The 26,894-nt window shown below is 44.3% G+C and overlaps 2 protein-coding genes across 2 annotated transcripts; both read right to left on the reverse strand.

The window, feature by feature from the left end:
* Window positions 1-734: 734 nt before the first annotated feature.
* Window positions 735-1,924, reverse strand: LOC147975030 (uncharacterized). Its single transcript, XM_087520239.1, has 2 exons — window positions 1,641-1,924; window positions 735-1,089 (listed from the first exon to the last, which is right to left on the reverse strand). Exons 1-2 carry the CDS (start codon window positions 1,922-1,924, stop codon window positions 735-737), a joined length of 639 nt encoding a protein of 212 aa, XP_087376365.1.
* A 7,875-nt stretch (window positions 1,925-9,799) lies between these two features.
* On the reverse strand, window positions 9,800-10,297 carry LOC147975031 (uncharacterized). The gene has a single exon (XM_087520240.1). The coding sequence runs from the start codon at window positions 10,295-10,297 to the stop codon at window positions 9,800-9,802; it is 498 nt and encodes a 165-aa protein (XP_087376366.1).
* Window positions 10,298-26,894: the final 16,597 nt, after the last annotated feature.

Below are 26,894 nucleotides of genomic sequence, written 5' to 3' on the forward strand. Positions count from 1 at the left end.
TGGGACTGGCTGGGGCCTGGTTGTAACTGGGTGGTCAATTTTTTCCTTATCTGAAGCATTTTTTCTTTTGGAGTATACATTTTTCGTGGTAGTACAAATGATGTCATTTGTACTACTTGCACCAATGTTGAGTACTGCACTGCACATACCAAGTCTGTATGTTGTGCACTGAACGAAAGTTGCTGCAGCCCCTTCGTTCTGCATTTATGCACGTACTACACTTCATATATACACTCTATGAACCGCCTTATATTTGTTATGTGAACTGTATTCACGTTTCTTTATAAATATTAATATTAATGTTCTTTTTCTATAATTACTTTTTGTGGACTGCATGTGTACAAATGTGTAATGCTTTTTTAGCATTGTGAACTGCATTAATCTTTTTCTAGGTATGAGTTATAGTCAGATTACTTAATTTTTTTAATGTTGTTTTTGAATATGTTATGTATGTGAATAGTATGGTTTGGTATCACACATTAATTTTTTCAAAGTTTTCTGGATACTTGTTCTAACACAAACTAATTTCAGCGAAAGCAATTGATCAAAAGCAAACTGTGATACATAAGCAAACAATAGAAATAAAATTTAATGATAATTCAAAACAACATTGTTTTTACAAAAGAAATGTTCGATATGAAGCAATGGACATAATCAAAAGCTTGCATAGATGAAACAAAGAACAACACAATGGCTAAAGTAAAGTGAAACTAAAACATAGCCCTGAATTATTTCTAGTTGTTATATTGGATTACAGCCTTGTTCTTCTTCTGCTTTGCTTCTTTGTCTCTTTTTGCCCTGTCCAGTCCCATGATGACATCGTAGATGATTTTCCATGACTCATATGTTGTGAATGCATCTATTGCTTCATACTTGATAAGCTTTTCTGGCAGTGGGCAGAATCCCCACAGAGTATGGTCCTCCTTGCGGTTAATTTTTTTCTTCATGTCATGGTAGTGAATGTCTATCATCCTACCGGCAACATCAGCCAAAGAGTCAAACTTCTTTTTATTGTATGGGTCTCTCCATTCCACCTGAATATCAATGTAGTTGTCGGAGTTGATCTCCAAACCAGCTTGCTTTTGTCTCCTTCAATGGCGAATCCGACGAAGGTGTACTCACCATTCATGAGGAATTTGTCTAGTTCCATTGGCCTGCAAGATGTTTGTATAGAGTGAATATATTTTATTTTCTTAGAAGTACCAATGTTTTTTGTTATTTCTAAAACTGAACTGCAGTATGAATATCTGAATCTGTTGCGTTGAGTAGTTGTTAATACTTTGTTCAACATAACTAATAAATCTCATAGTATATTGCATAAACAATGCATGTTTTGTGCATGATTGTATTCTTGAACTGAATTTCATACATGTTTTGTATAGTAATGTTGCACTTTTCTATTGTTCAGTCAAATAGTTTGTATTTGGTAAAACAAAATAAAACTGTGTGTATTGCTAGATCATATAATTCAAGAATTGAACACATGAGGGACATACATGGAGCCAGATGAAAACTGTCAATGGATTCATATGTTATGCTTTTCAAAAATGAAAACCAAAGTTTAAATATTGGCGATTGCAGTGAAGAAAATTTAAAATCAATATTGATAATCAATAGTACAGATTGATAGTTATTGTGACCTATCTTTAGCTGCAGAGATGTGGTAGACAAGGCATTCTTTTTCTACGCATAGCTGGAGCACTGCTGCCCGTTGTGGCTTCATGTAGTGCGTGTATTCGACATCAACACCGACTAGTTTAACGGGCATTCCGCCGAGCTTCCTCCTGAGTGTGGACAACATCTTGTCCATGTCTTCACCATTGCTTGTGCAAACGACGTGGAGCTTGTGGTTGACGTGGAGGTCGACGTCGTGGAGCTCCCTGGTGTACTTGCGAAGCTGCTTGTAAAGAGGTGCATCTGCCATGACTCTCCTCTGCTCTCTCGTGTTTGTTCTGGACAGAAGAGGTTTGTGAAAGGAAGTGTGGAGAAGAAGATGCAATGGGTTTTTTGGGTACGAAGCAGTTGTGTTTTCTCCTCTGCTCTCCTTGACAGGACGTGGGAGAGGTGGAGCGGGGTGGTAGCATGGTGGGTGTCGGTGTCAAAACCGGCGGATCTCAGGTAGGGGGTCCCAAACTGTGCGTCTAGGCCGGATGGTAACAGAAGGCAGGGGGCATGATGTTTTACCCTGGTTCGGGCCCTCTTGATGGAGGTAAAACCCTATGTCCTGCTTGATTAATATTGATGATATGGGTGGTACAAGAGTAGATCTACCACGAGATCAGACAGGCAATACCCTAGAAGCTAGCCTATGGTATGATTGTATGTATATATCTATCTATCGACTAGCCTGGCCTCGGTTTATATAATGCACCAGAGGCCCAGGATAACAAGAGTCCTAGCCGAATACGCCGGTGGGGAGGAGTCCTTGTCTTGATCACCAAGTTTTGTAGGATGTATGTGGCAGCTGTCCGAACTGGACCATGAGTATACGGCCATGGGGGTCCTCGGCCCAATCTAACAGATCGGGAGATGACGTGGTGAGTACCCCCTAGTCCAGGACACCGTCAGTAGCCCCCTGAACCGGTCTTCAAGTTAGAGACGCTCCTCGATTCTTCCGAATTGTTCTTCTTCGGTTGTCGGTCTTGGAAACTAGTTCAACAAATATTCCCATCTTCGATCTTGAGGATCGCCGAAATGCATTCGACGAGTTTACACGTCGGGTATCCGAGGAGCCCCTTTAAGTTTCCGGCCTTTATCAATGCCTTGTTATTTTTATGCCACACCTCGGGTTTGAAGTTGTTCCCGGGAGGCAGTGTCCTCTTGCGTCCGAGCTCTAACGGGGGATAGCATTCGAGGTATCTTTTGCAGCCGAGCACTAATGCGGGACTGCTTCCGAGCTCCAATGCCGAAATATATCCGAGCTCCAACGCCGGACTGTGTCCAAGCTCCAACGCCGGACTATATCCAAGATGTCATAGATCATCTTGGTACAAAAAAAGTTGAAGGAGTTTAGCCGAGCTTAATGCTGGAAATGCCCTTTATGGAGCCAGCCACTAGGGCCCGAGCTTTATGCCGGACTGCTTCCGAGGTGGTGCACCACCCCGGCTGTGGGCTGATTTTTTGTTAATATTTTTGATTGGTGCAATTTATTCTCTGCCGAGATATATAGCCAGTAGCCCTCAAGGTGTGTATCGGTTTAAAACCCGAGATGCACCTGAAGGATGACGTAAGACCGCTGATCCCAGTAGCCGCTGAGACTCAGGTTGATTTGTAAAATCGGCCTGAGGATCAAGTCCTAGCTCGGCAGGATACTTCGGGACACAAAAAGCGGCATGCTCAGTCCTCGAGACTCAGGTTGGGTGCGGCCGACCAACCTGAGGATCAAAATCTCCTCGCAAACTGTATTGCACTTAAAATTTTCTGCATTGGAGAGGCAATGCTGTAGCCCCGGAGACACTGGTCGGGTGGCAACACCAGATCAGGGGATCGATGTGCCCCTTTAATATTTGTAAATAATAAGACCAAAGCCCAGTAGCCCCCGAGCCTTAATGCGGGCACGGGTGGCCGAATTAAGGATCAATATCCATAGTAAAATCACAAATTATGTGTAATGACTCTATGTATCCAAGTACTTTACGCCATTAATGCTTGGATCTGCATTGTACAAAACTTTGTTGACTGACCATCGGCTTCCACCTCCTCAGCCAGTAGCCGAGGAGTGTTTGTCCTACTTTATAAAGCCTTTATGAGGGCAAAGATTTACGACAAGCAAGGCAATTTGGCCATACGGTTTTATAAACAAAGGTACGCAGAGAGATATGTTATATTACGGTTTAACATAAGAAATGTCTTCCAAAGAAAATAGTCCCGCTATCGGTTTCTTTCTTTGGGTTGTCATGCTAAGCATGATCATGAAACCTCCGCTCTAATGTAAGAGAAAATATCGAGGATTTAGTTTGGGAGGACAGTTAATAGCCCCCGGTAGTGTTCGGCGACAGTCGAGGTCAAGCCGTAAACACTTCGGCCATTGTGATGAGTGGCCCGCCATTTAACATAGTCATCGGATCGCTGACCAGTTTACGCTTATTGTGACAGTCAGTTTTCAGTTTTCTCCACTGAGGTGCTTAACCGTGTGAGCTGGAAGCACAATCGCAGTGGTTCTCCCTTTGCACGCCTAGCCAAACAAAGCGGAACGTAGGAAGCAAGAGCAGGAGCCGGGCAACCCAACTAATGACCGAAGACACAATTCGAAACCGATGCATATATAGCAATATCCGAGAATATTTTTGCCGAATCTATAAAGGTGTCCGACATTGCACTGCGAGACTTATGCTGAAAACACACAAATAGTTTAAAAGTGCCATAAGCTTGGAAAACCAAAAAACGTCAGTAACAACTTGGCATCCGAACAAGATCAAGTGTTCGGTGCCAATCTGAAAATTGGTCTTAGAAAAAAAGAGTGCTTCTATCGTGCTTTAACATTACACATCCGATCTCAAGACTTCAAGAGGGTCAGCCTACGGCAGCAGCCTCCTATCCCGAAGGTGGAGTGCTTCTCGTTAGACCAGTTTAGCGAACTAAACTCGAGTGGTCACTAGAGAGAAAATGGGTTATCTGGCTATTGACCACACACTCACGTCGAAAAAGGAGCAATAGAAAAAGACTTTGCAGCGACCAAGAAGAAAACACATTTACCATAAAATGGCTCATATAAATTTTAAGAGCCCCCAAGTGACTTGGGTAAACGATTTTATGTATAATGATTGTATGTACCGAAGTACTTATATCATATGTTTGTTCAACTGAACTTTAAACGCGTCTTAACCGATCGTCGGCTTCTCCCTCTTCGGTTAAGGACCGAAAAGTGTTATGTACTCCACATGTCGAGAATATCGACAGTGTTTCCGATAACCAGGCAACCGGGCCATAAGGCTGTAACAGACAAAGTGCGCTCAGGGAACTTATGCTATATTACAGACGAAGTGTAAGAAGCATCTTCAAAGAAAATAGTACCCCCACCGATACCTTTCTTCGGTGCTCATTATTACTATGAGACTTGTGCGATAGATTTTTTGTACTCATGAGTTCCATTGTGTGCCGACCATGATTGAAAACAATAAGAGCGCTAGCTTTCGGCTTCACCCAGTCTGAGGTCAGAGCTCAGAGGACCCGGTCGTGACAATCGCAGAGGTGCTCCCTTTACTCCCTAGCCGAACAATCGGGAACGTAGGGGTAAGCACAGGAGCCAGGCAACCCAGCTTGCAAATCGCTTAAGTCAATATGGTGCATATTGTGGCGTAATACACGAACAAGGAACGAAGCCGTACAAGTATAATCATATGCAAGAGGAAAAGCTTCATAAAGGAAGCCCCCAAATAAACGGGTTATTTGAATATGTGTGTCACAAAAAAAGTTTGGACAAGGAAATTTTTTACAAGCAACTTTTTCCAAAAAAGTATAATGCTTGGTCGAACCGAACACAAGTTAAAAATTAAAACTTTGAGCATGAAAGCGACTTAGCTGGTTAATGTGTTCGGCATTGATGACTTGGTCCGAGCTTGATGCGGGACGAGGTTCCATCCCCCAAGCCAGTCCAGAGGTGGCGGAGTGGAGAGCTCGACACACCGAAGTGGTGACATAGCACGGTCAATGCGGACCGGCAGAATGATAAGTCCCCAGATCATTTTCCCGTGCACAAAAAATAGTGCAAATCGGAGATAATAGTAATAATAATAAAAATCATTGCATAATAAATAATTTATGCAAAGTGAGTAATAAAATAAATATGGCATGGCGCCGAAGTCAAGTTCGATGCAGGGCGTTGGCGTGATGCGGCAAAGGCGTGGCAAAGCCTGAATTCACAGGTCAGTCCGAGTTCCAGATGTGGCGTTCGCCGGACTATGTAGGGAAACTGACCGAACCACCACGCGACCTCGTTAATGCGGCCATCATTTGATAGACCTGTGTACAGATGATGGAGAAGCCAGAGTAATAATTCCTTGGGAAACATAAACCCAAACAAGCAAAAAATACTAGGATTAATAGCACCTGGTTTATTTGTTGTAGCAATCCGAAGAAAGGTGATACCCAGAATTGGGACTCGATCCGCACAACCATTGCCTGATGGGCGATAAAGCGACGGTATGGCGATGCTGACCAAGGTTGGCTCGCCGAGGCAAAGCCCTCGGTCCAGCTATCATGATGGAGCTGGTCGACTAGTGACGCCGAAGTCTCCGGAGTAGGTTGATGAAGAGATGGAGAAACCCACGGTCCAGCCGAGATGTCGAAGCCTCGATGTCAGCCGATGAGTCGAAGTAGGTCGGCGTGATGGACACCAGCTTGAAGAAGCAATAGTGCGGCCCTGCCGATGCAGGTCGTGACGTGGTCGATGCCGTCTTGATGAAGTGACCGTGCGGCGATGCCGGTATTCCCGCTTCGTGTAATCCATGAGGCGGCGATGTTGGTGATGATTTATCCTTCGCGATGCCGGACTCTTATTTGGCTTGCCGAGATGATGATCCGAAGAAGTTGAGCTCGGCTGAATAAAGTGACGACGTGTCTAGCGCAGGTCGGCAACCTTGGAGCAATATCGCCGGACTGGTTTGACACCAGCATGATGATGAAGGCGACCTCATGGGAGGCTTAAAAATTTATGGGCGCGTGTTTAAAAACAACGCACAATACCCTAGAAGAGAATTCCTCTAAAAAGGTTGTCCAATGTCACGTTCGTAAAGAAACATGAATTCGGGTCGGATCCGTATTCACGCAGAAAACGGATACGAAAATTGATCCACTCATCGGAAGGTTCTCGTAGTTTGAACCGTCGGATCGAGCTGAAATTTGGAGGGGTGGTAGATATGGGAATTCCACAGTAGATGAACGGTTGGATCTTCCAAAGGACCTCGGAGCCGCGCTCTGGAGACCACGCCCTAAACTTGTCCAGATTTCCGTCCAGATTTGACAAGGCTCCGGTATATCGTAGATTGCCGGAGATTCCTCCATCGGAACTCCATGAAATTTTGCATGGCTGTTGTAGACTCAATTCCGCACAATTCCACCAAACGGATTGTCAAAGCGATGCTCTAAGAGGTGGTGGCAGCGGATATAAGTTTTCTGTTCGGAAAAACAGCACGGTAGCCCAAGGGCAACGTTGACGTTGAGCCCCCGAGCTCCATGGATGATTCCTCCATGATCTTGATAGAGATCGGAGTTGATGTTTATAAAGGCCCTCATCCGAATATGACGATCGGAGGTAGGGCGCAGTCCTTGGTCGAACCAAGGTGACCAGTCGAGCTGGTGACAAAGATGCCGAAGTCGCAGTTGATCTGCAGGCGAGCCATCAACCTTTTGCCGAACACACAGCGGAACTCTCAATAAAAGCACCAATGTCGGTGTCAAAACCGGCGGATCTCGGGTAGGGGGTCCCGAACTGTGCGTCTAGGCCGGATGGTAACAGGAGGCAGGGGACACGATGTTTTACCCAGGTTCGGGCCCTCTTGATGGAGGTAAAACCCTACATCCTGCTTGATTAATATTGATGATATGGGTAGTACAAGAGTAGATCTACCACGAGATCAGAGAGGCTAAACCCTAGAAGCTAGTCTATGGTATGATTGTATGTATATATCTATCGACTAGCCTGGCCTCGGTTTATATAATGCACCAGAGGCCTAGGATAACAAGAGTCCTAGCCGAATACGCCGGTGGGGAGGAGTCCTTGTCTTGATCACCAAGTTTTGTAGGATGTATGCGGCAGCTGTCCGAACTGGCCCATGAGTATACGGCCATGGGGGTCCTCGGCCCAATCTAACAGATCGGGAGATGACGTGGTGAGTACCCCCTAGTCCAGGACACCATCAGTGGGCCTCTGTTTTTAGTTACGTGGCAACTATGGAGAGGTTCTGCTATGAGGAGGGTCTGTTAGTGCGTTGGAAATCCAGAACGTCGTGTCCTCTTTTTTCGTGACTTGTTCAGGTATGCATGCAACTGTCAGAAAATGTGAGGATTGTGTTTTCGGTGAATTTTCCTATTAAGTGCACTTCTTTGATATCAGAACAGAACTGCGTACGTCCACATAGTGTACTGCATTGAAATGAAATTTATTCTTCGTGCACTGGATTATATCGGATTAGGATTTATACAGATGTACGCACATTTAGTTTCTTGATGGAGTTCTTTCATGCAGTTCTTTATTTTATAACGGACTGCTTTGCTTAACTAACAGGGATGCATTCTTCATTTTAGCCATACTGCAATGCAGTAGAAGGAGAACTATATGTCAGAAAAAAGAATACTTCGTGCTTCCACGTGGAGAACTGCATTGTTTGGCGTCGCGGACTGCATTTGTAGTTTTACTTTGGGCTTTCTGCGTTTTATTTATTAATAACGAACTGTAGTTTCTGGCTGTGCCAACGCACAATTTTCTTTTGTTGTTGTTATTCATTTAAAAATGTTTTCTAATTTTTCTTTGATGTTTTATTTTTTGAAGTTATTGTTTTTTCTTAGTGGGCCTTGTTGGGTTGTGTTCGGGGAGTGAAGACGCATTTGGGCCCTAGTCGGCTTGTGAGCACGGGTGGTTCCCGGTGCGTTGTGTGCGGCCTAATGTTTAGTCCCACCTCGCCCGCGGAAGGTGCGCCCGACCTGTTTATAAGCGCTGGCGAGGCAGCCGCATCGAACTCCTCTGGTTACTTGTTTGGGCACTTAAGCACAGCGCTCGTTGCTCTATGCTCTATGACCTGTGGGCCCATGTGCGCCTGACCCCATGCATTGTGGCTCAGAACGGCTCGCCTACCATGGGCTGGCTGGGGCCGTATGCACATGTGGTGGTCAATTATTTTTCTTTGTATTTTCTATCTTAAGTATTTTTTTCAACGTAGGGGCATGCACTGGTTATCAAACTACTTTTGCGCTGCATTGATCAGGGCTCTGTACTGCATGTGCACGCATTTTCGTACTACATGTTCATGTTTATTTTTTGCTTTCATGTTTTTGCTCTTACGTAATCTTTTTTCCAATGTAGGGGAGTGCACTGCTTAGTAAACATACCTGTACTGCACGTTCATATATTTTCTGCACTACATTTTTTTCAATGTAGGGGCGTGCACTGCTTTGTAAACCATTTATGCACTGCACTGATCAGAGTTCTATACTGCATGTGCACGCATTCCGTAGTACATGTACAGTTCTCATTTTTTGTTTTCATGTTTTTGCTCTTATCTAATCTTTTTTCCAATGTAGGGGAGTGCACTGCTTGATAAACATAACCCGCACTGCATTGATTATGTTTGTGTACTGCACATTTATATATTTCTGCACTACATATACAGGTCGCATTTTTTCTTTTTGTGTTTTTGCTCTTATGTATTCTTTTTTATCAAATTTAGGGGCGTTTGTTGCTTCCTTGCGTATGTGTAAACTTAATTCGATAGAGTATGTACTGCATTGGTACACAACTTGCACTGCATGCGTCCTATTTGCACACTACATCTTATTTTCATTTTGTACACTGCTCGAATCTAATGATTCATAAGCAAACAATAGAAAACAAATTACCACAGGCATTCTGTACGACAAGTTCATCATGAGCAAACTAATTTCAACAAAAAGCAGTCTAGCATAATCAAAGTTCACATCATTACAAGCGATTCTGCATGGCAAGCAAACTAAGTTCATCAAAAGCAAATGATCACAAGCAAACTAACGATACATAAGCAAACAACATAAAGCAAATTTGATGATAATTCTAACACGACGCTGGCATTGGTTGCTCTTTGGCCGGCACCATCTTCTTCTTCACCAGTCAGCGTCTCCCCATCCCCAGCTGCTCTTGGCGCTTCTTGGGGGGCTCCTCCTTCTCCAGATTTGCACAGCGAAACCCGTCTTGGGTGAGGGTGATGCAGTTCCATATCTCATACGATGCGTAGGCGTCCTTTGTCGCATACTCGATGTGCCTCATGGACAGAGGCAGGGTGGCCCAGTGCTTGTGCTCGTCGTCGGTGATCTTCTTCTTCATGTTGTTGTAGTAGTCGTCGATGAGCATGCTGAGTACGTCTTCAAGGGAGTCCAACTCCTTGGTTTCCTCGGGCACCCTCCACTCCTTCTGGATGTCGACGAAGTTGGCGACCTCCAGATTGATGCGCTCTAGCCTGGTTTTGTCGCCGTCGATGGAGAAGCCTGCAAAGGTGTACCTGGGGTCGGTAAGGAAGTTATCAAAGATGACATGCAACTTGGTGTGGATGACGTGCAACTTGGTGTTGCCGTGGGCCTCCACATCCTTGTACTCGTTGGCGAACGCCATCGCCGGTAGTAGGGGCTTGGTGTTTTGCGTGGAGATGGATGTGATGGAGCGATTTGGTGGTAGCGCAATGGATACTTGTGTTGTTGTGGATGAGAAGGCCTATGGCAGGGGTCTGAATTTAAGGGGAGGGCGCGGTGTGGGATGGCCGCATCGGATGAACTGCATGATCTCGGCGATGATGCGGTTTGTGCAGATCATGGGTTGGTGTTGCGTCTGCGATCATGGGCTTGTGGTGATGGAACCGCTCCGATTGGGTGGTTGTATGCGAACGTGGTGTTTTTTTATCAGTAGATTTTTTTAACCACCACTTTCTGTGCGATCGGGCATTTTGTGACGTTTATATGTATCCTGCATGATAATGAAACTGCATTGGTTAGAGTACCGCACTGCATCGTGTGCAACAGAGAACTGCATTTTGTCTACAGGTGCGTATTTCACAGTATTTTTGTGTGTCCTTGCTGGAGCCCCTGAATAAAGTACAATGTATTCCGCAATTTTACGAGTTTTTCGCTGTGTTCCATACCGTGTTTTTATTCATGTAGGTAATCCGGAACTGGATTTGCTAAACCGTACTGCATCGTGTAGCTAAATGCACTGCATCTTTCTAGTGCTACGTACTGCATCAATTTTTTTGCCTGTACTTACTGCAGTCCCTATACGGGAGGGGTAAAGGGGGGTTGCCCCCCCCATTTTTTTGAAGTTATTGTTTTCTCTTAGTGGGCCTTGTTGGACCTGTGTTCGTGGAGTGAAGACGCATTGGGCCCAAGTCGGCCTGTGAGCACGGCTGGTTCCCGGTGCGTTGTGTGCGGCCTAATGTTTAGTCCCACCTCGCTCGCGGAAGGCGCTCCCGACTTGTTTATAAGCGCTGGCGAGGCGGCCGTGTTGAACTCCTATGGTTACTTATTTGGGCGCTTATACCCGGCGCTCGATGCTCTATGCTCTCTGACCTATGGGCCCATGTGCGCCTGGGCCCATGCATTGTGGATCAGAACGGCTCGCCTACGGTGGGCGCAGACTTACTACGAGACTAGTTGGGGCCGGATGCACCTATGGTGGTCATTTTTTCTTTATATTTTCTATCTTAAGTATTTTTTCAATGTAGGGGCGTGCACTGCTTAGCAAATCATCCGTGCACTGCATTGATCAGTGTTCTGGAGTACATGTGCACGGATTCCGTACTACACATGTTTTGCGCTACATTTTTGTGCACTGCATTGGTAGGGGTATGCACTGCTTTGTTGCCTCTATGCACTGCATTCGTCATGGTCCTGTGCTTCTGGTGTACACATGTTTCACTGCGTGCATGCTTCTTTGTATTAAATTTGTGACTGGTTATGCCAACGCTGTGGACTGCATGGCTTACAGATAAGGACTACATCAGGTGCACTCATTCTGCTTTTGTGCACTACGCGAAAGTGCTTTTCTTTGTGCTTCATTTTGAGCATGTACTACACTTCATGCACACATATAGTGAACTTCCTGGTAAGACTTTGAAGAACTACACACATAAAATGGTCTATGGATTATAATTTTTTAGAGAATTATTATTTAATGATCTGCGGTTAGTTCGTGGGAATTTCTGCAGTCAAAGTCTTTGTAGAACTTCCTGGTAAGACTTTTTTCTTTGGTAACATAAACATTTATTAATTGTCCTTCATTCTTTGTAACGTAATTTTCATTAACTCCCCTTTAATTTTTAGTTTTGACCTTTTTGCATTCCTCTCCTATAAATGTAGGCCAACTTCTTCCCTTCATTTGCAGTTCATTTCTCCTCTAGCCGCAACTTCTCTCCTTTCTCTAGACTCTCTTTATTTTTTTCCTTTTCTAGGTTTTTGTTGCGATGGCTCCAGGCCCCTGCGCGAATTTGCGGCCATGGTTGTGGTGTGCCGACGCACTGCAATTGCTCAGCTTGCTCGCAGGCCCGTCGTGTTCATCGTAGGGGAAAGGTATTGTGTCGAGCTGGGCGAGCGGAGCAGCTTGCATATGGCACAATATTCACAGAAGGATTGGATATGGGCCACATCAATGTTTCTGCGTTCTATTCCGCCCTGCTTCGCCTTGGCCTTGGCCGCACAAGTCCTTTTGTCCATCAGCTTACGCCAATAGATGTGGAGACTCACTACAAAATCGTATTTTTCGCTTGATCTGATTTTTTCTTTGTGTTTTCTAATTTTTTTGTATAATTCCATACTAGTCCGAACTTCTAGTTTTTTTAGGAATGCACTTATTTTGTTTTATTGAAGTGTACTGCACTTTGTACTTATATCTTGTTTTTATTGTTTTGCTTGTGTGCATGGAGCTCGTGTTTTATTTTGCATGGTTACAATATGTGAACTGCTTAGATACTAGATGAGAAGTAATAGTTTCCACAATTTTCCCCGCTTGTAGGTTTTGTACTACATGCAGGTAGTCTCAAGATCTTCATAATAGTTGTAACCGTACTTCTTGGTTGCAAGTTCCGCACTACACATTAGATTGCGTTTAATCTGTACTGATTTTTTGTAAAAAAATTCCCCAACGAGCTGTTAGGTATCTCCGGATCAAGAAGAAGGGAATTCTCCAAGTTGTTCTCGGTAATGGACACCTTCAACCAGCCAAGTACCGTGTAGGCGTTGACGGGCAGTTGTGTCTGCAGAAAGGGTGGAAGGAATTTGTCATTGATAGTGGCCTGAAGTCTGAGCAAGTTGTTGTCCTCCACTTCTTTGAACTCGAGGATCATACGGTTAGAATCATGTTTGACGTCATTGGTTAAGGTTATGAGGTTGATTTGTAATAATTACTTTTGCGTGTCGAACGCTTCATCTTTTTGATGTGTTTTGTAATAAGCACTTTTGTGATCTGAACCGCTTCAATTATTATTCTGAACTTCGTGCTGCCAGTGAGCTAACTGCATTCTTTACATCGTTTTTGGATTAATACGTGTCAAAGTTTTACTCTAGACTACTATATATATATATGGTATACTCTATACACCATTTCTCTTTAAATGGTTTAGTTGAATAACTCATAGTACGTGGGAAATTTGTGTTTACACAAAATTTAAACTGATACATAAGTCATGTAGATAAGAAAACGGCTATGCATATGATTAATTTATTGAAGTTCATCTATTTGGTTGTTAACCTACTGCTTCTCCGTGGTGACTGGTGCGTGTCTAATGTCGCACTTTCTTTTGTTTTACGTGGCGGTGTTGCTGGTTCTTGTCTCTGCGCCATTGTGTTTGTAGTCCCTCGCGTGCTGGTTGATGGCTGCTTTTGTTTGTGAGTGCTGTGAACTGCATCCTTCCTTGCTCCCCGCGTGCTGGTTGATGGCTGGTTTCATTTTCCAGTGCTGTGAACTGCATCCTTCTTTTCTCCCCGCGCGCTGGTTGATGGTGGCTTTTATTTTTGAGTCTTGTGAACTGCATCCTTCCTTGCTCCCCGCGTGCTTGTTGATGGCTGCTTTCATTTTCCAGTGATGTGAAATGCATCCTTCTTTGCTCCCCGCGTGCTGGTTGATGGCTGCTTTTATTCTGAGTGATGTGAACTGCATCCTTTCGTGCTCCTACCTTGTTTTTTGAAAGTGGTGTCGTTCTTGGTTGTTTCTGTACAGCAGCATTCTCTTGTGGTGGTCTTGTTGGCATTGTTTCTTCATGTTCTTCGTCCTCTTCATTCTCTTCTTCCTCCTCTTCTTGCTCTTCCTCATCTTCATCATCTGTTTCTTCATAAGCCACTGCTTCTTCAGTTTCTTCATGTTCTTCATCCTCTTCACTCTCTTCTTCCTCCTCTTCTTCATCTGCTTCTTCATAAGCCATTTCTTGTTCAGTTGTGTCACCACCTTCTTCTTTGATTTCTTCTTCTTCTTCTTCGTCTTCCTCATTTTCTGATCTTGTTCTTTTGGGGCATGTTCTTGAATTGCGTCTCTTCCTCTTTTTGCAGATGCTACAACGTCTCGGTTTCGTCCATTTCTTAGTGTTGTGAGTGGAATTTCTATTGGTTGTGCATCACCATGTCCTCGTTTTCTTGTTCATGTCTTTTTGTACATGTCCTGGAATTGTGGCCGCTGATTTCATTACATGTCTTGCACTGTTTATTCCCAGTGGGTGACCATCACTGTCCAGCTCAGGCTGTGGCTTACTGTTTTTGTCATCGTTTTTCTCCTTGCATGCAACCTTTTTCTGGGTTGCGTCGGCCCCTTTCTTCCTTCCTCTTGTGTTTGAAACAGGAGGTGGAAGAATTGTTTCTTTTTTGATAGCACCAGTTCCGCTGTGTTTGGTATTTTCTACTTGCTCGACATTATTGTCATGCTGGGATTTCTCTGCTTGCTTTAGTTTTGCTACTTCTTCTTCTTCGTTGAGCACATCAACTTCCTCGATCAGTGCCCTCATACCAGACAACGCTCTGTGGCACCTAGCGTCGGACCTTGTCGCTCTGTTTGCAAGGTCCGTTGTTGTTTCCGTCAGCAATTTACGGCAAAAGGCGAGGTTCCATCTGGTGCTGTTTGTTCATAGTCTCGTCTGTCAAACGTCGCAACTGATCTTGCATTATGGGTGATGTACACCTCAGGAATCTTGAGCACTCTCAAGTGAGAAAGCATGCATAACACATGGACGCAAAAGAGCCCTGCAGACAACACACATTTTCTTTGTTTTGTAAGTGAACTTCATGAAATTAATAAACACATTTTTTGTTATTCGTTCATTTTAAAGAAGTGAACTTCATTTGGTTTTGTGAATTAGTCATGCATGTGGACTTTTAAAGTTCAGTAAGTGAGCTTTCGTGCATGACTATCAGAAACTAGATTTTTTTGTGATAGGAGTCTCACCTGTGTTTGTCTAGAGTTTGCACTCACATTCGTAGACACCTTTCTATTCATCGGCGACCACTTGGAAATTATGCCTTGCCTAGTCAAATGCATCCGATCTGTTGTAGTGGTGTACGAGATACTTTGTCGGGTTCTCAGGGCACTGTTCTGCTCTGAATGCAGTGCTACGGTAGAGTGTTTCCTTGAAATCTGCAAACACTGCCCTTGTATACACTTTTGATAGATGAACTTCGAACCCAAACTGGGTTGTTGTCTTTACCTCTGACTGCATGATCAGAAATGCACTGTTACGAACCAGAGAAATGAAAAAATTGTTTGTTTTTTAGTTATATTCTTTAGCAGTTTTTGATTGACATTTTGTTTACCTCATTTGCTACTGTCTCTCCATGCTCTATGGCCTTCCTGGCCTGAATGCACTTGTCCACCTGCTGAGCAAACAAATGGAGATCATGCTTCTCTTTAACAAAGTTTTTCTTCAGTATGCGGTTCATGCTCTCGCTTCTCTATGTGGAAGTCATCCGAGCACAGAAAATTTCCTTGTAGTAAGTTGAGATCCACTCGTGCCTGTCATCCCACAGCGAATTCATCACTTCATCGTCTTGCAAGTTGTATCTCTGAATGAGGTCCTTCCATGCTCGTTCAAATTCTGACGGCATTAGTGGGTGGTTCAGCACCGCATTGAGGTCATCCTTGAGTTTCTCGTGCGCCTTATACAGCAAGGCGAGGTGGTCTTTGTACTTCTTCATGATATGCCACCGACACAACTTATGCAGAGTACTTGGGAGGATAGTTTTTAATGCTGCCTTCATCGAAGAACACTGGTCTGAGAAGGCACAAATAGTGTTTTGTATTAAGTTATTTGTGTGTGTGTAAGATAGATGGAAGAAATATAAGTGCACCAAACAAACGTAAGTATGCAGGTGTTTTTTTGTACCTGTGAGCATGCAGATTGGTGGCTTGTTGTTCGTACACCTCAGAAATGTTTTGAAAACCCACTCGAACGATGGTATTGTTTCGTCTCGCACGAGGGAAACATCAAATATGGTGCTCTGTAGATGATGGTTCACTCCCATGAAGACTCCCAGCGGCATGTGGAATTTGTTTGTTTTGTATGCCGTGTCAAATGTAACGCAATCTCAAAAATCTTCATACGATCCTTTGCAACTTGCGTTGGCCCAAAAGACGTTTCTTACACGGTTATCTGCATCAACGTCATAATCATAGAAGAACTCTGGGTTTATCTTCTGCATCTTCTTGGGACTCTTCTCTGGCAAACTTTTGTTTCCTGCATTTTCAAACGCAATGCAAACTCATCTCATCAAACAGGAAATAATTACCGACAGGATGCTCAAGCGATATGTTCTGTGATGTGCTTACTTGTTTACCCAGTCGCGGCTAGTATGTCCCATGTATTGCAGACTACCGGACATACGCGACAGCGTTGACATCATCTGAGCATGTGTGTGGTTGTCTAGTTGCATGTCTTTCACTAACTGGTCTATCAAAGGATCGTCTTTTTTGTGCGATCGCTTGTGCAAAAGCATCCCGGGGCTTTCCAGCATCTTGTGATTGTGGTTGAGTTCAACCATTTCTATCACAAATTGGCCGTCCTTCCTCTTTTTGACTCTAATCTTTGCCTTGTAGTCAATCCTTTTTGATGTCTTTTGACGTTTCCTTTGATAACCTGACACAGTCTGCTTGTGCGTCCCTTCTCTTAAGCAGACAATGTAGGTATTTGTGTTGTGTTGTGCCCTCTAGCATATGCTAAACCCTGCACATCTTGCATAATTGTTGTAAAAGTCCCATGCCTTGTCGTATGTGGTGAACTTCATTCCAGTGGCAGGTACGAGGTTCAGCGGCATGTTTTTATCCTGCATTAAGCGCAATGCTCTACGAGATAATTTGTTCTGTTCTGTTTTTGAAATACGAGGAGTGCATATGAGTTTAAAAAAGCATTGCAGTGTTCCTAAGTTTTCAGAAGAATCCAATGTATTAGATGCTAGGTCAAAACTCACAAGATATATCAGTGTGCACTGCAATGTTATCTGAATGGACTGCAACTATTATTATTATTATTATTATTATTATTATTCAGAACATAAACTTACATGCGTGTAGAGTCGTTCACCCGATGATGTTTGCAGCTCGCCGGGTTGTATTGGACATGGCGGGGTTATAGCAGATCTGTGTAGTTGAGGATCTCACGGCGGCAATAGTGAGGATGATTTGTACGTGCTGTTGACTTTTGACCGAGGCACCATTGGTGGTCGCTTTGTCGAAGTTGATGTAGCAGCTCTGCTTGGAGCTCTATTTTTCGGTGCAGCAGGTGGACGCTGAGCTCTGTTTTGGGGTGCAACAGGTGGACGTGGTGGTAATCTAGTGTTGTGACGATGTCTCAGTGGATTGGTTTGAAAATTTTGGAGCGGTGGCACATCATCATCATCTGCTGCAACATCGTGTTCAACTACATCATCATTGTCTGTTCGGACATGCTGTCCAAACGTAGTGAACTCGTGCTTATACTCTGGGTTGAGAACTGTTATTGGGTCATCTTCATCGTCGTCATCTTCATCCTCCTGTCGGTGAGTGCCCTCCCAAATGAAGGTGACATCTTCATCATCCTCGACTACCTCTTCTCCCTGGGAAAAATCCTCTTCCGGAGAGTAGTGCACCCTGTTTGTTGTTGTGAAGAATCCTCGAGGAATCTCAGGGGTAACCCAGCCAGTATCTCTTTCAGAAGAAGCTTTACTCTTCTGAAAGTTGTTGTTCCCTGGGTTGTCAATTATGCGCGGCATTTTGTATCTGCTGAACATCATTTCCTGCACACAAAATGACCGAGCTGCATTGTCAGGCAAAATGAACTGAATCATGTGAACTGCAATGTGTTACAAATGGTACTGCGAAACTAATGCATGCTGACTGCATCACCCTGCAATGTGAACTGAAGTAACCGCATTGCATCATTGTCCGTAATGAACCTACACAAGCGTACTGCATAACAGAGCAAGTTCACTGCATTTTCCCCCACAACGAACCGAAGCAACTGCACTGCATCGTTTTTGTAGGCGTACTGGATTGTGTGTACTGCTTTGTGTGGAATAACTATACTTATATGGTTGAGGAAGTGTACTGCTTACCTCCTGCTGTAGTGATTTCTTGTTTTTGCAGGAGGAAGTTCTCTTCTCGTCCATCTGCACAACTTTCGCATTCGCCTGTGCAGTCCACTTTCCCTTCAAAAGTTCATGAGCGGTCTGGACGTTGCTCAAGGTGAACGGAGACAGAGGATTTGCTCTGAAGGTTGTTGCAGACTTAATCCAAGAAGCTGCTGTGGATGAAGGAACCTTGCGCACAGTCCTCCTTGCTCGAATTGGTTTGATGTCGAGGCAGCACCAATCCACATCTGATGAAGTACAGCTAATTGGAGGCCCGAAGGAGTTCGACGGCGGCGCTACCAACCTGCTGCCGTGGAAGAAGGCCGATATGCTGGTGGGGAGGTGTTGCTCGGTTGCTACCGCGGAAGAAGGCCAAGCGGCGATGGGCGGCGGCGCTGCTTGGCCGCTGCCACGGAAGAAGGCCTGGAGGGGAGGGGCGGCATTGCTGCCGGCCGCTGCCTCGGAAGAAGGCCGGGAGGGGAGGGGCGGTGGCTCTCCTAGGCCGCCGCCGCAGGAGAAAGCGGGGAGGGGAGGGGCGGCATCGCTGCCAGGCTGCCGCCGCGGAAGAAGGCCGGGAGGGGAGGGGTGACGGCGCTTCCAAGCCGCTGCGGCGGAAGAAGGCCGGGAGGGGAGGGGCGGCGGCGCTCCCAGGCCGCTGCCGCGGTAGAAGGTCGGGAGGGGAGGGGCGGCGGCGATCTGGTGGGGGATGTGCAGAATAAGGTTGGTGTTATCAGAATAAGACTCTTAAGGGGTGTTATCATAATAGACCCACCCTATATATATATATATAGGACAGCACTATTCTAATCCTGGGATTAGAATAGTTATTTGGATCACAGCCAACCCTATATAAGGTACGCTAGAGGTTCCTGAGATCCAAAAATGCCACCGAACAAAAAAAGAAAAAAAATCCCCACCTTACCTCCCCACGCCCCCACTCCCTCCCCGATCCAGCCACCATCCCCACGCCCCCACTCCCTCTCTGATCAGCCACCCACCATCGCCGGCGCCGGCCAGCCACAGGATACGGCCACAGCACAGCCCCCGCCCTGAGAACCGGCCGCCGCGTCGCTGCCGCCGCTTCCCTCCCCGGATCCCGCCTCCAAGCGCGCCTCTGCCGGCCCTACAACCAACCGTGTCGCCGCCAGGCCCGCCTCCAATCGCGTCGTCATCGAGGCCCGACCTGCAACCGCGCCGCCGCCAAGGCCTGACCTCCAATCGCGCCATCGATGCCCCCCGACAACCAACCACGCTGCTGCTGTGATCCTACCTCCATTCACACCGCCGCCAGGCCCTAACAACAAAACAGCGGCCCTCCGGCCAACCACCACTTTCCCACCTGCACCGTGCGCCCTTCGCCTCCCCAACCAGTCCCGCTCATCTCCCGACTAACCACCGCCTCCCCATCCTCCGGCCTCGACCTGCATATTCGGGTGGTCTCGACCTGTAGCTGCAGGAGGTCTCGACCTGCAGTTGGTGCCACCAATTACAGTCGGCTCTAGTTTTTTGGTTTCTCAAAAATGAACTTGAGGGCAGTTTTAAATATGTGATGGATGAATTCGTTTGAGGCTTTGAGCAGCGTTGAACTGCATGTTGACGAGCGGTATGCAGGTTCATCCTCTTCTTTTGTTATGGACCTGGCGGTGCACATTACAGTAGTGAGTGGATGGTTTCAAATTTTAAAGGTCAGTGTCACTTTGATGGAGCATTCGGGCTTTAGAATGAAAAAGTTCAGGCCTTTTTTCTTTGAAAAATGCAAGCTTTGCCACCCTTTTTATGATGCTTATGGCCTGTGCATAGTCTATCACGTCAAACTAGGAGCAAGGAACACCTATCTTTAAAATATATTTTGTCCAATGCAGTATGCCACACTAATACAATGCAGTATTTGAACTTCGGTCAACTTCCTATTAGACACACTAATGCAATGCATATGCCACTGCTTTCTTCAAGTATTTCTTGTTAGACGCCGCATATTGATTCAGTTCAGCATCTCTACTATCATGCTACAGTGATGCATTTCGTTGTCTTTAAAATTCACTAACAGTGCCCTATGCTAAAACACAGACATCCCATGATGCTAAGGTGGACTTGAATGAGAGGAAGATTTTCTATATGAACATTTGAGGGGTGACAGTTTAGATAATGCTAGAATGCCCTATACTGACTCAACCTTGATGGTGTTGGGATGCTATTCAGCATGGGTGTGATTTCCCTTGAGGTGTAGCGTAGCCATATATATGCGTTTGCCGCTGTTGGATTTATTGTTCAGATGGTCGCTCAAGCTCAATACTGATTAGCACTTCCCCTCGATGTCCCTTTTTTCTGCATGCTCTGTAGGTCATCAAGTAAGAAAACAAGTATGCCTCTAAGCTGCTTGTGTTTATGCCACAAAAGAATAGTATGGTGCTTCATTTTGCCTTGATTTTTGTGAATCCACACTCTGCACAATGTTTCTCTTCTCTGATTCAATCAAAGTAAAAATATTTTGTTGCAGATAAAAATGCATGTACTAGTGTACTCGAACTTCAGAGATGCCCATTTTGTTTTGGCTGAAAAGACACACTACTTTTTCATCATGGAGAATATGTCTGTGTTTCGTTTAGTATACATTGAGAATGTTCATTTGTTTTTTAGTTTGCTCCAGTAATCCTAGTTTTTAGGGCGTAATCCTAATATTTTCAATTTGACCTGTATGTATAATTGAGAAAGTTAAGTGTTGTTTCATTTAGTTCGCTCACCTATTTCTCTATATACATTGAGAGAGTTAAGTGTTGTTTCATTTAGTTCTCACACAGCCATGCACATCATTTAATTTTCAGGCAAGAGGAAAAGGTGATGCTATCCTAGTCCAGCCCCGCGGTTGTAGGGAGGTCAAGCCCATCGCGAGCTGCAGTCCACACCTCCTACATCCTGCCCCACCCACCCTTTGCAGTGCCTCGACCCACTGCGTGTAGATGCCGTTTCACCGCCATTTAAATTTCCAACACTATTCGCAGCTCCAGCATGTAGTTCGCCGTGATGCTCCTGGAGGTTCAAATTTTTTGTGTTGTTGCATCTGACCCTGATGTATTTTCTTCCTTTTGATGTGCCATTTGATGCATAGTTATCACTGGATGCCCATAACATGTGCCGAGTAGGGTGTTTGTGTTAGAAATCCTGAGAGATTTGTTTGCGTACTTTGTGGTGATGGATAGAGAGATTCATTCTTCATTTATGTAGAAGTATACATTTAAATAATTTAGTGGTTCGGTGTTTATCAAAAGCCGCTCTTTTGTTTGTACTTCTCAAAGCAGGGATCGGAAATGCACTCCGGTCTTTTGTTTGTGTGATTTGGCCTCTAAATTATACAAGCTGCTGATGAACTTCATTTACATCTCTGAGTGTTTTCTAAGCACATGCATTAGTAGCCAGAGCCAGAGTGTTCTCGTGTGTTTTTGTTGTTGCCACGTATAGGCAGCTTCTCTCTATTCTTGTGGCACAAACGCCTAGCTGAAGAGAAATTCAAAGAAGCTCGATCCATTCTCGTTTCTCGCCCCACTCGATTAGCTTCAATGCAAATTTGTGTATATCTGGTTGCATGAAAAGGTGCTTGTGCAAGATACATGTGTCGCAGTGTGCAGAAGTTCTCATTTTGGATGCCATACCATGCATGAAATGTTTGCTCATGTGCTAGTGCCATGGAAAAGTTGGAGCTTTTTTTAGTTGTCCTTTGTGTAATACTATTACATTGAAGTTCAAATTAAAAAAATGATCATTTAAAAAATTATAAAAAAGCTTTCCCCGTTTCTAAAAAAAGCCTATAGGTTCAGATTAAAAAGACGAATAAGTTCAATGCTTATTACAAACCCAAAGAAGGTCAAATTAAAAAAAGCATCTCAAATAATTTTATAAAAAAGGATTTTCTCTGTTAAAATAAACCTAGAAGTTCAAATTTGAAAATGGAGTGGCTCGATGTCTATCAAAAAGTTGGATTCTTTTCATTACTAAAAGAAATAAAACCAACAAGTCCAAATTAAAAAGATGGAGAAGTTCGATAATTATAGAAAACTCAGATTTTCCTCGTTATTAAAGAATGGAAACAAGAAGTTCAAAAATTAAATAACAAGAAGTTCAACTTTTAAAAATAGAGCGCTTCAAAATTTCATAAAAAAGATTAAGAAATAAAACCAGGAAGTCCAAATTAAAAAGATGGAGAAGTTCGATGATTATAGAAAACTCAAATTTTCCTCGATATTAAAGAATGGAAACAAAAAGTTAAAAAATAAAATAACAAGAAGTTCAACTTTTAAAAATAGAGCGCTTCAAAATTTCATAAAAAAGATTAAGAAATTCAGATTAATATTCATAAAAAACTCATATATTTTCATGTACCCGAGAGAAGTTCATCTTGATAACTGCCAGAAGTTCACGTACTACACGGTGTGCATTTTGTATTAAAAAGAATAAGAAGGCAAAGTCCAAAAAAAATTATTGCTAGAAGTTCAAGTGCTTGGCCTGAGAAAGTAAAAAATTCTTGTGAGAGAGGTTGAACAAAAATAGTGACGGAAGTTCAAGATGAAAACAGCGGGAAGTTTAACTACTACGTGAAATGCATTTCATATAGGAATATAAGAAAAAAACTAAAAGCTTAAAAGGTTTTTTGCAAGAAGTTCACGTGCTCCTCACGGTGAAGTTCACGTTCTCTAGTGTGAGACGTCCGACCTTCAATTACATGTAAAAAACAGGCAAAAAACGACGTCCTTTTTGCCATTTTTAAAACTGCTCTCAAACAACAAAAATCTGTAACGTCTGTCTACATGAAAAAGATGCTCCTATTCATAAGCTTCTCAATGGTATATTGTATGCTATATTCCGATGAATGGTTTAAAAAATTTGTGTATACCATTAAAAACACATTTTACGCATTAAAAAATATTTTGAAACATCGCGAGTGTGAAAAGCTGATCAACATGGAAAAGTTGAGTGTTTTCGACAGCTTTCCATTGGTATATCATTTGCTCAGTTCCAGTAAATGGTTTGGGAGTTACTGATAAAAAACAGCACGTCAAAAACAGAGTGCAGTTCAGACAAAACATGCCCAAAAAGTTCAACCACTTCACGCAGTGCATTTCCATTCGTGATGAAGGCAGAAAACCATGATCTCGTCATTTTCTAATTTATTTCAAAACGGGAGGAATAGCATTTGTGTAAGTTCAAGTCACCGGTCGGAGAAAATTAAAAAATTTATTGTGAGAGAGGTTTATACAAAACAAATATCATTTGTGTAACACTGACAAATGAATGAGAAAATTACAAACGAAAATACGTCACAGAAGTTCAACCTGAAAACAGCAGGAAGTTCGACTACTATAGTGAATGAATTTGAGATGAAAAACTTTTAAAATCATCGCGAGTATGAAAAAATTATTAACACGGGAAAGTTGCGTGTTTACATCAGCTTTCCACCAGTACATTACTTGCTTAATTCCGGTGAGTGTTTCGGTGAGTGGATGGAGAGCTACGAGCAAAAAAACACGTGAGAAACAGAGTGAAGTTCAGGTACACGCGCCGAGAAGTTCAGGTTCTTCACGCAGTGCATTTTCGAAGAATCAGTTTCGTGATAGAGGCAGAACGAATGATCTCGCCATTTTCGAAATTACTTGAAAACTGTCAGGATTCAAAGAAAACCATCAACATGAAAAAGTTTCGCATTTTCCGTAGATTTTCAGCGGTATATTATTTGCCCCATTCCGATAAAGTTTGTAGAAATTACGGCAAAAATACGTTTTAACCATTTTCAAAACTGACATAAAACCGTAACGAATTAGGAGAAACAATATATACAAAAAAGTTTCGCATTTCTTCAAGCTTTCCAACGCCATATCATTTGCTGCATTTGGACGTACGGTTAAAAAATTAGCTCGAAAATACGAACTCGGTGGAACTTGTACCGTTTTCTAAATTACTTTTAAACCATTCAAAATTAGAAAAAACTTTTAACATAAAAAAGTAGCTCATTTTCATAAGCTTTCCAACGCCATATTATTTGCCTCAATTGGATTAGCCGTTTAGAAATGGCGTCGAAAATACGCACTCGGGTATTCGATTTGCATAATTTATGATTTTATGAATTACTCTTTAACCGTAGGGAATTAGAGAAAACTTTCAACATGTTGAAGGAGCGGTTTTGCAGCAGCTTTCCAACGCCATATTATTTGCCTCATTCCGATAAACGGTTTAAAAATGCGATCGAAAATACGATTTATGCTTTTTATATGTAGAAAAAACGGTTTTCAAAACTGCTCTTAAACCACTTACATTTTGCCAAAAATTTAACTTGGGTCATGATACTGATGTCCATAGCTATCCAATGGTATATCGCAATCCCCATTTGGACACCTTCTAGCTGAAGTTCAACCTAGTACTCGGGGAAGGTCAGGCGCGTTACTCGGGAAGTTCATGTTGTGATCAGAATATTATTCTGACCCCATGATCAGAATAGTGTTTATATGTATGTATATATATATATACCTTTGAGTACTTACGATCCGGCCAGGGGCTTCGTCCTGGGGCGCCAATCCTCGGCGTCTAACTCGAAGTCATCCGTAAGGGAGGTCCTCCCTTTCTTGGACACTTTCGCCTCTAGATCGGCGGAAGCTGCCATCTTCTTCTCCTTCTCCCACTTGGGTGGGCGATCGCTCTCTTCCTCCTCCTCTTCCTCTTCATCGGGGAAGGAGAGAGTTTCTGTGTCTTTGGACACTACGTCCAAGGCGCCTTTACAGCGGAGGCCACTCTTGGCCTCCTTGCCCTTCTCCTTGGCCTTCTTTTCCGGCGCCTGGTACGGCGCCAGGACTAGCATCCTCGTCAAATAGAGGAATAGCTTCGTCTTCAGGCAGCGGAGTCGGAAAGTGAATCCGTTCCGCTTTCTTTGTCCAGCCCTGCAAAAGAAAATGGAGAGTTTAGTGTGCTCCTTGGGCTCGCAAAGTAATGTTATCAAAGAACTTACGGGGGGGGCGTAGCATGGGTGCTATCGTAGCCGTGGTCTTCGGTTGTCTCCGGCCATGACTTCTGGTTCTTGAAGAGTAGCTTCCACATGTCTTCGTGCTTCGTGCCAAAGAATCGTTGCAAGGTCCGAGGACCGGCCGGGTTGAACTTCCACATGGTCTCTTAACGCGCCTGACATGGGAGAATCCGGCGGAAGAGCATCACCTGGATCACGCTAGCGAGGCTGGTATTTTTATCTATCATGCTCTTGATGCGCTTCTCCAGCATCATTACCTCGCCAGATGACGCCCAGTCCAGGCCCTTGTTGAGCCAGGATGTCAGCTGCATTGGGGGTCCGGACTTGAACTGCATAGGAGCGACCCATGTGGAGTCAAGGGGCTCTGTGACATAGAACCACCCCTGCTGCCATCCCTTCATGGTCTCCATGAAGGTTCCCTTGGGCCAAGTGACGTTGGGCAGTTGGCTCACCATAGCGCCACCGCAATCCGCATGCTGGCCGTCCACCACTTTCGGTTTCACATTGAAAACCTTGAGCCATAGACAGAAGTGGGGGGAAATGCAGAGGAATGCCTCGCATACGACGATAAAAGTTGAAACATTAAGGAAAGAATTTGGGGGCTAGATCATGGAAATCTAGCCCGTAGTAAAACATGAGGCCGCGGACGAAAGGATGAAGGGGAAACCCCAGTCCGCGAAGAAAATGAGGGATAAATACTACCCTCTCGCCGGACTTTGGAGTGGGGATGACCTATTTTTTGGCCGGGAGCCAGTGGGCGATCTCTTTAGCCAGATATCCCGCTTCTCGGAGTTCCTTGATGTTTTTCTCCGTGACGGAGGAGGCCATCCACTTGCCCCACGCTCTGGATCCGGACTATGGCTGGAGTACTTTCTGGGAACGGAGTGGATCGAAGCTTGAGCGCTGGAGCTTGAGGGCGGATGGACTGGGGTAGGGGAAGGCGTGGGGTAAAAAGGGGGAATCTTATCTCCTTATAAAGGCAGCGAATATCATGCGTCCCCCACGAGCCTTAAAGCTCGCCTATTTTCAAGGGCTCGTGCGAGACGGCACGGTCGGGTTTCCCAAACCCGTATTGATGAGAATCCCGTAATAAGGGGGCACGACCTCTGCTTTGACAAGACGTGTCGTCGGTGGTTGCGTCTTGAAATGTGAAACGGGAGGCCGAAAAACGGTTTGAAATAATAAAATGGTCGGACGTAACGTCTCACTAGTGAAATCTTTAGAAGACAGAATTTATCTGTATTCTGCCCTTATAATTCAGAGGTATGATTGTTGTACAGAGCTAGATATAGTACCGACGATCAACCACTTTGAAATCTTTGGGGGAGGAACCCGCCTTGCAATGCCGAAGACAATCTGCACGCTAGACACATTGACATTGAAGACTCGTTCAGGGGCTACTGAGGGAGTCCAGGATTATGGGGTCCTCAGGCGTCCGGGCTACGTGACGTGGGCCGGACAGATGGGCCGTGAAGATACAAGACGAAAGATTTTCCCCGTGTCCGGATGGGACCCTCCCTAGCATGGAAGGCAAGATTAGCGTGCGGATATGAAGATTCCTTTCTCTGTAAAACCGACTCAGTACAAACCCCAGTCCCCTCCGGTATCTATATAAACCGGAGGGTTTAGTCCGTAGTCA

The sequence above is a fragment of the Triticum urartu genome, chromosome 4A (genome assembly GCF_056163025.1).
Source record: "Triticum urartu cultivar PI428250 chromosome 4A, HENAU_Tu73, whole genome shotgun sequence".
Taxonomy (NCBI): Eukaryota; Viridiplantae; Streptophyta; class Magnoliopsida; order Poales; family Poaceae; genus Triticum; species Triticum urartu.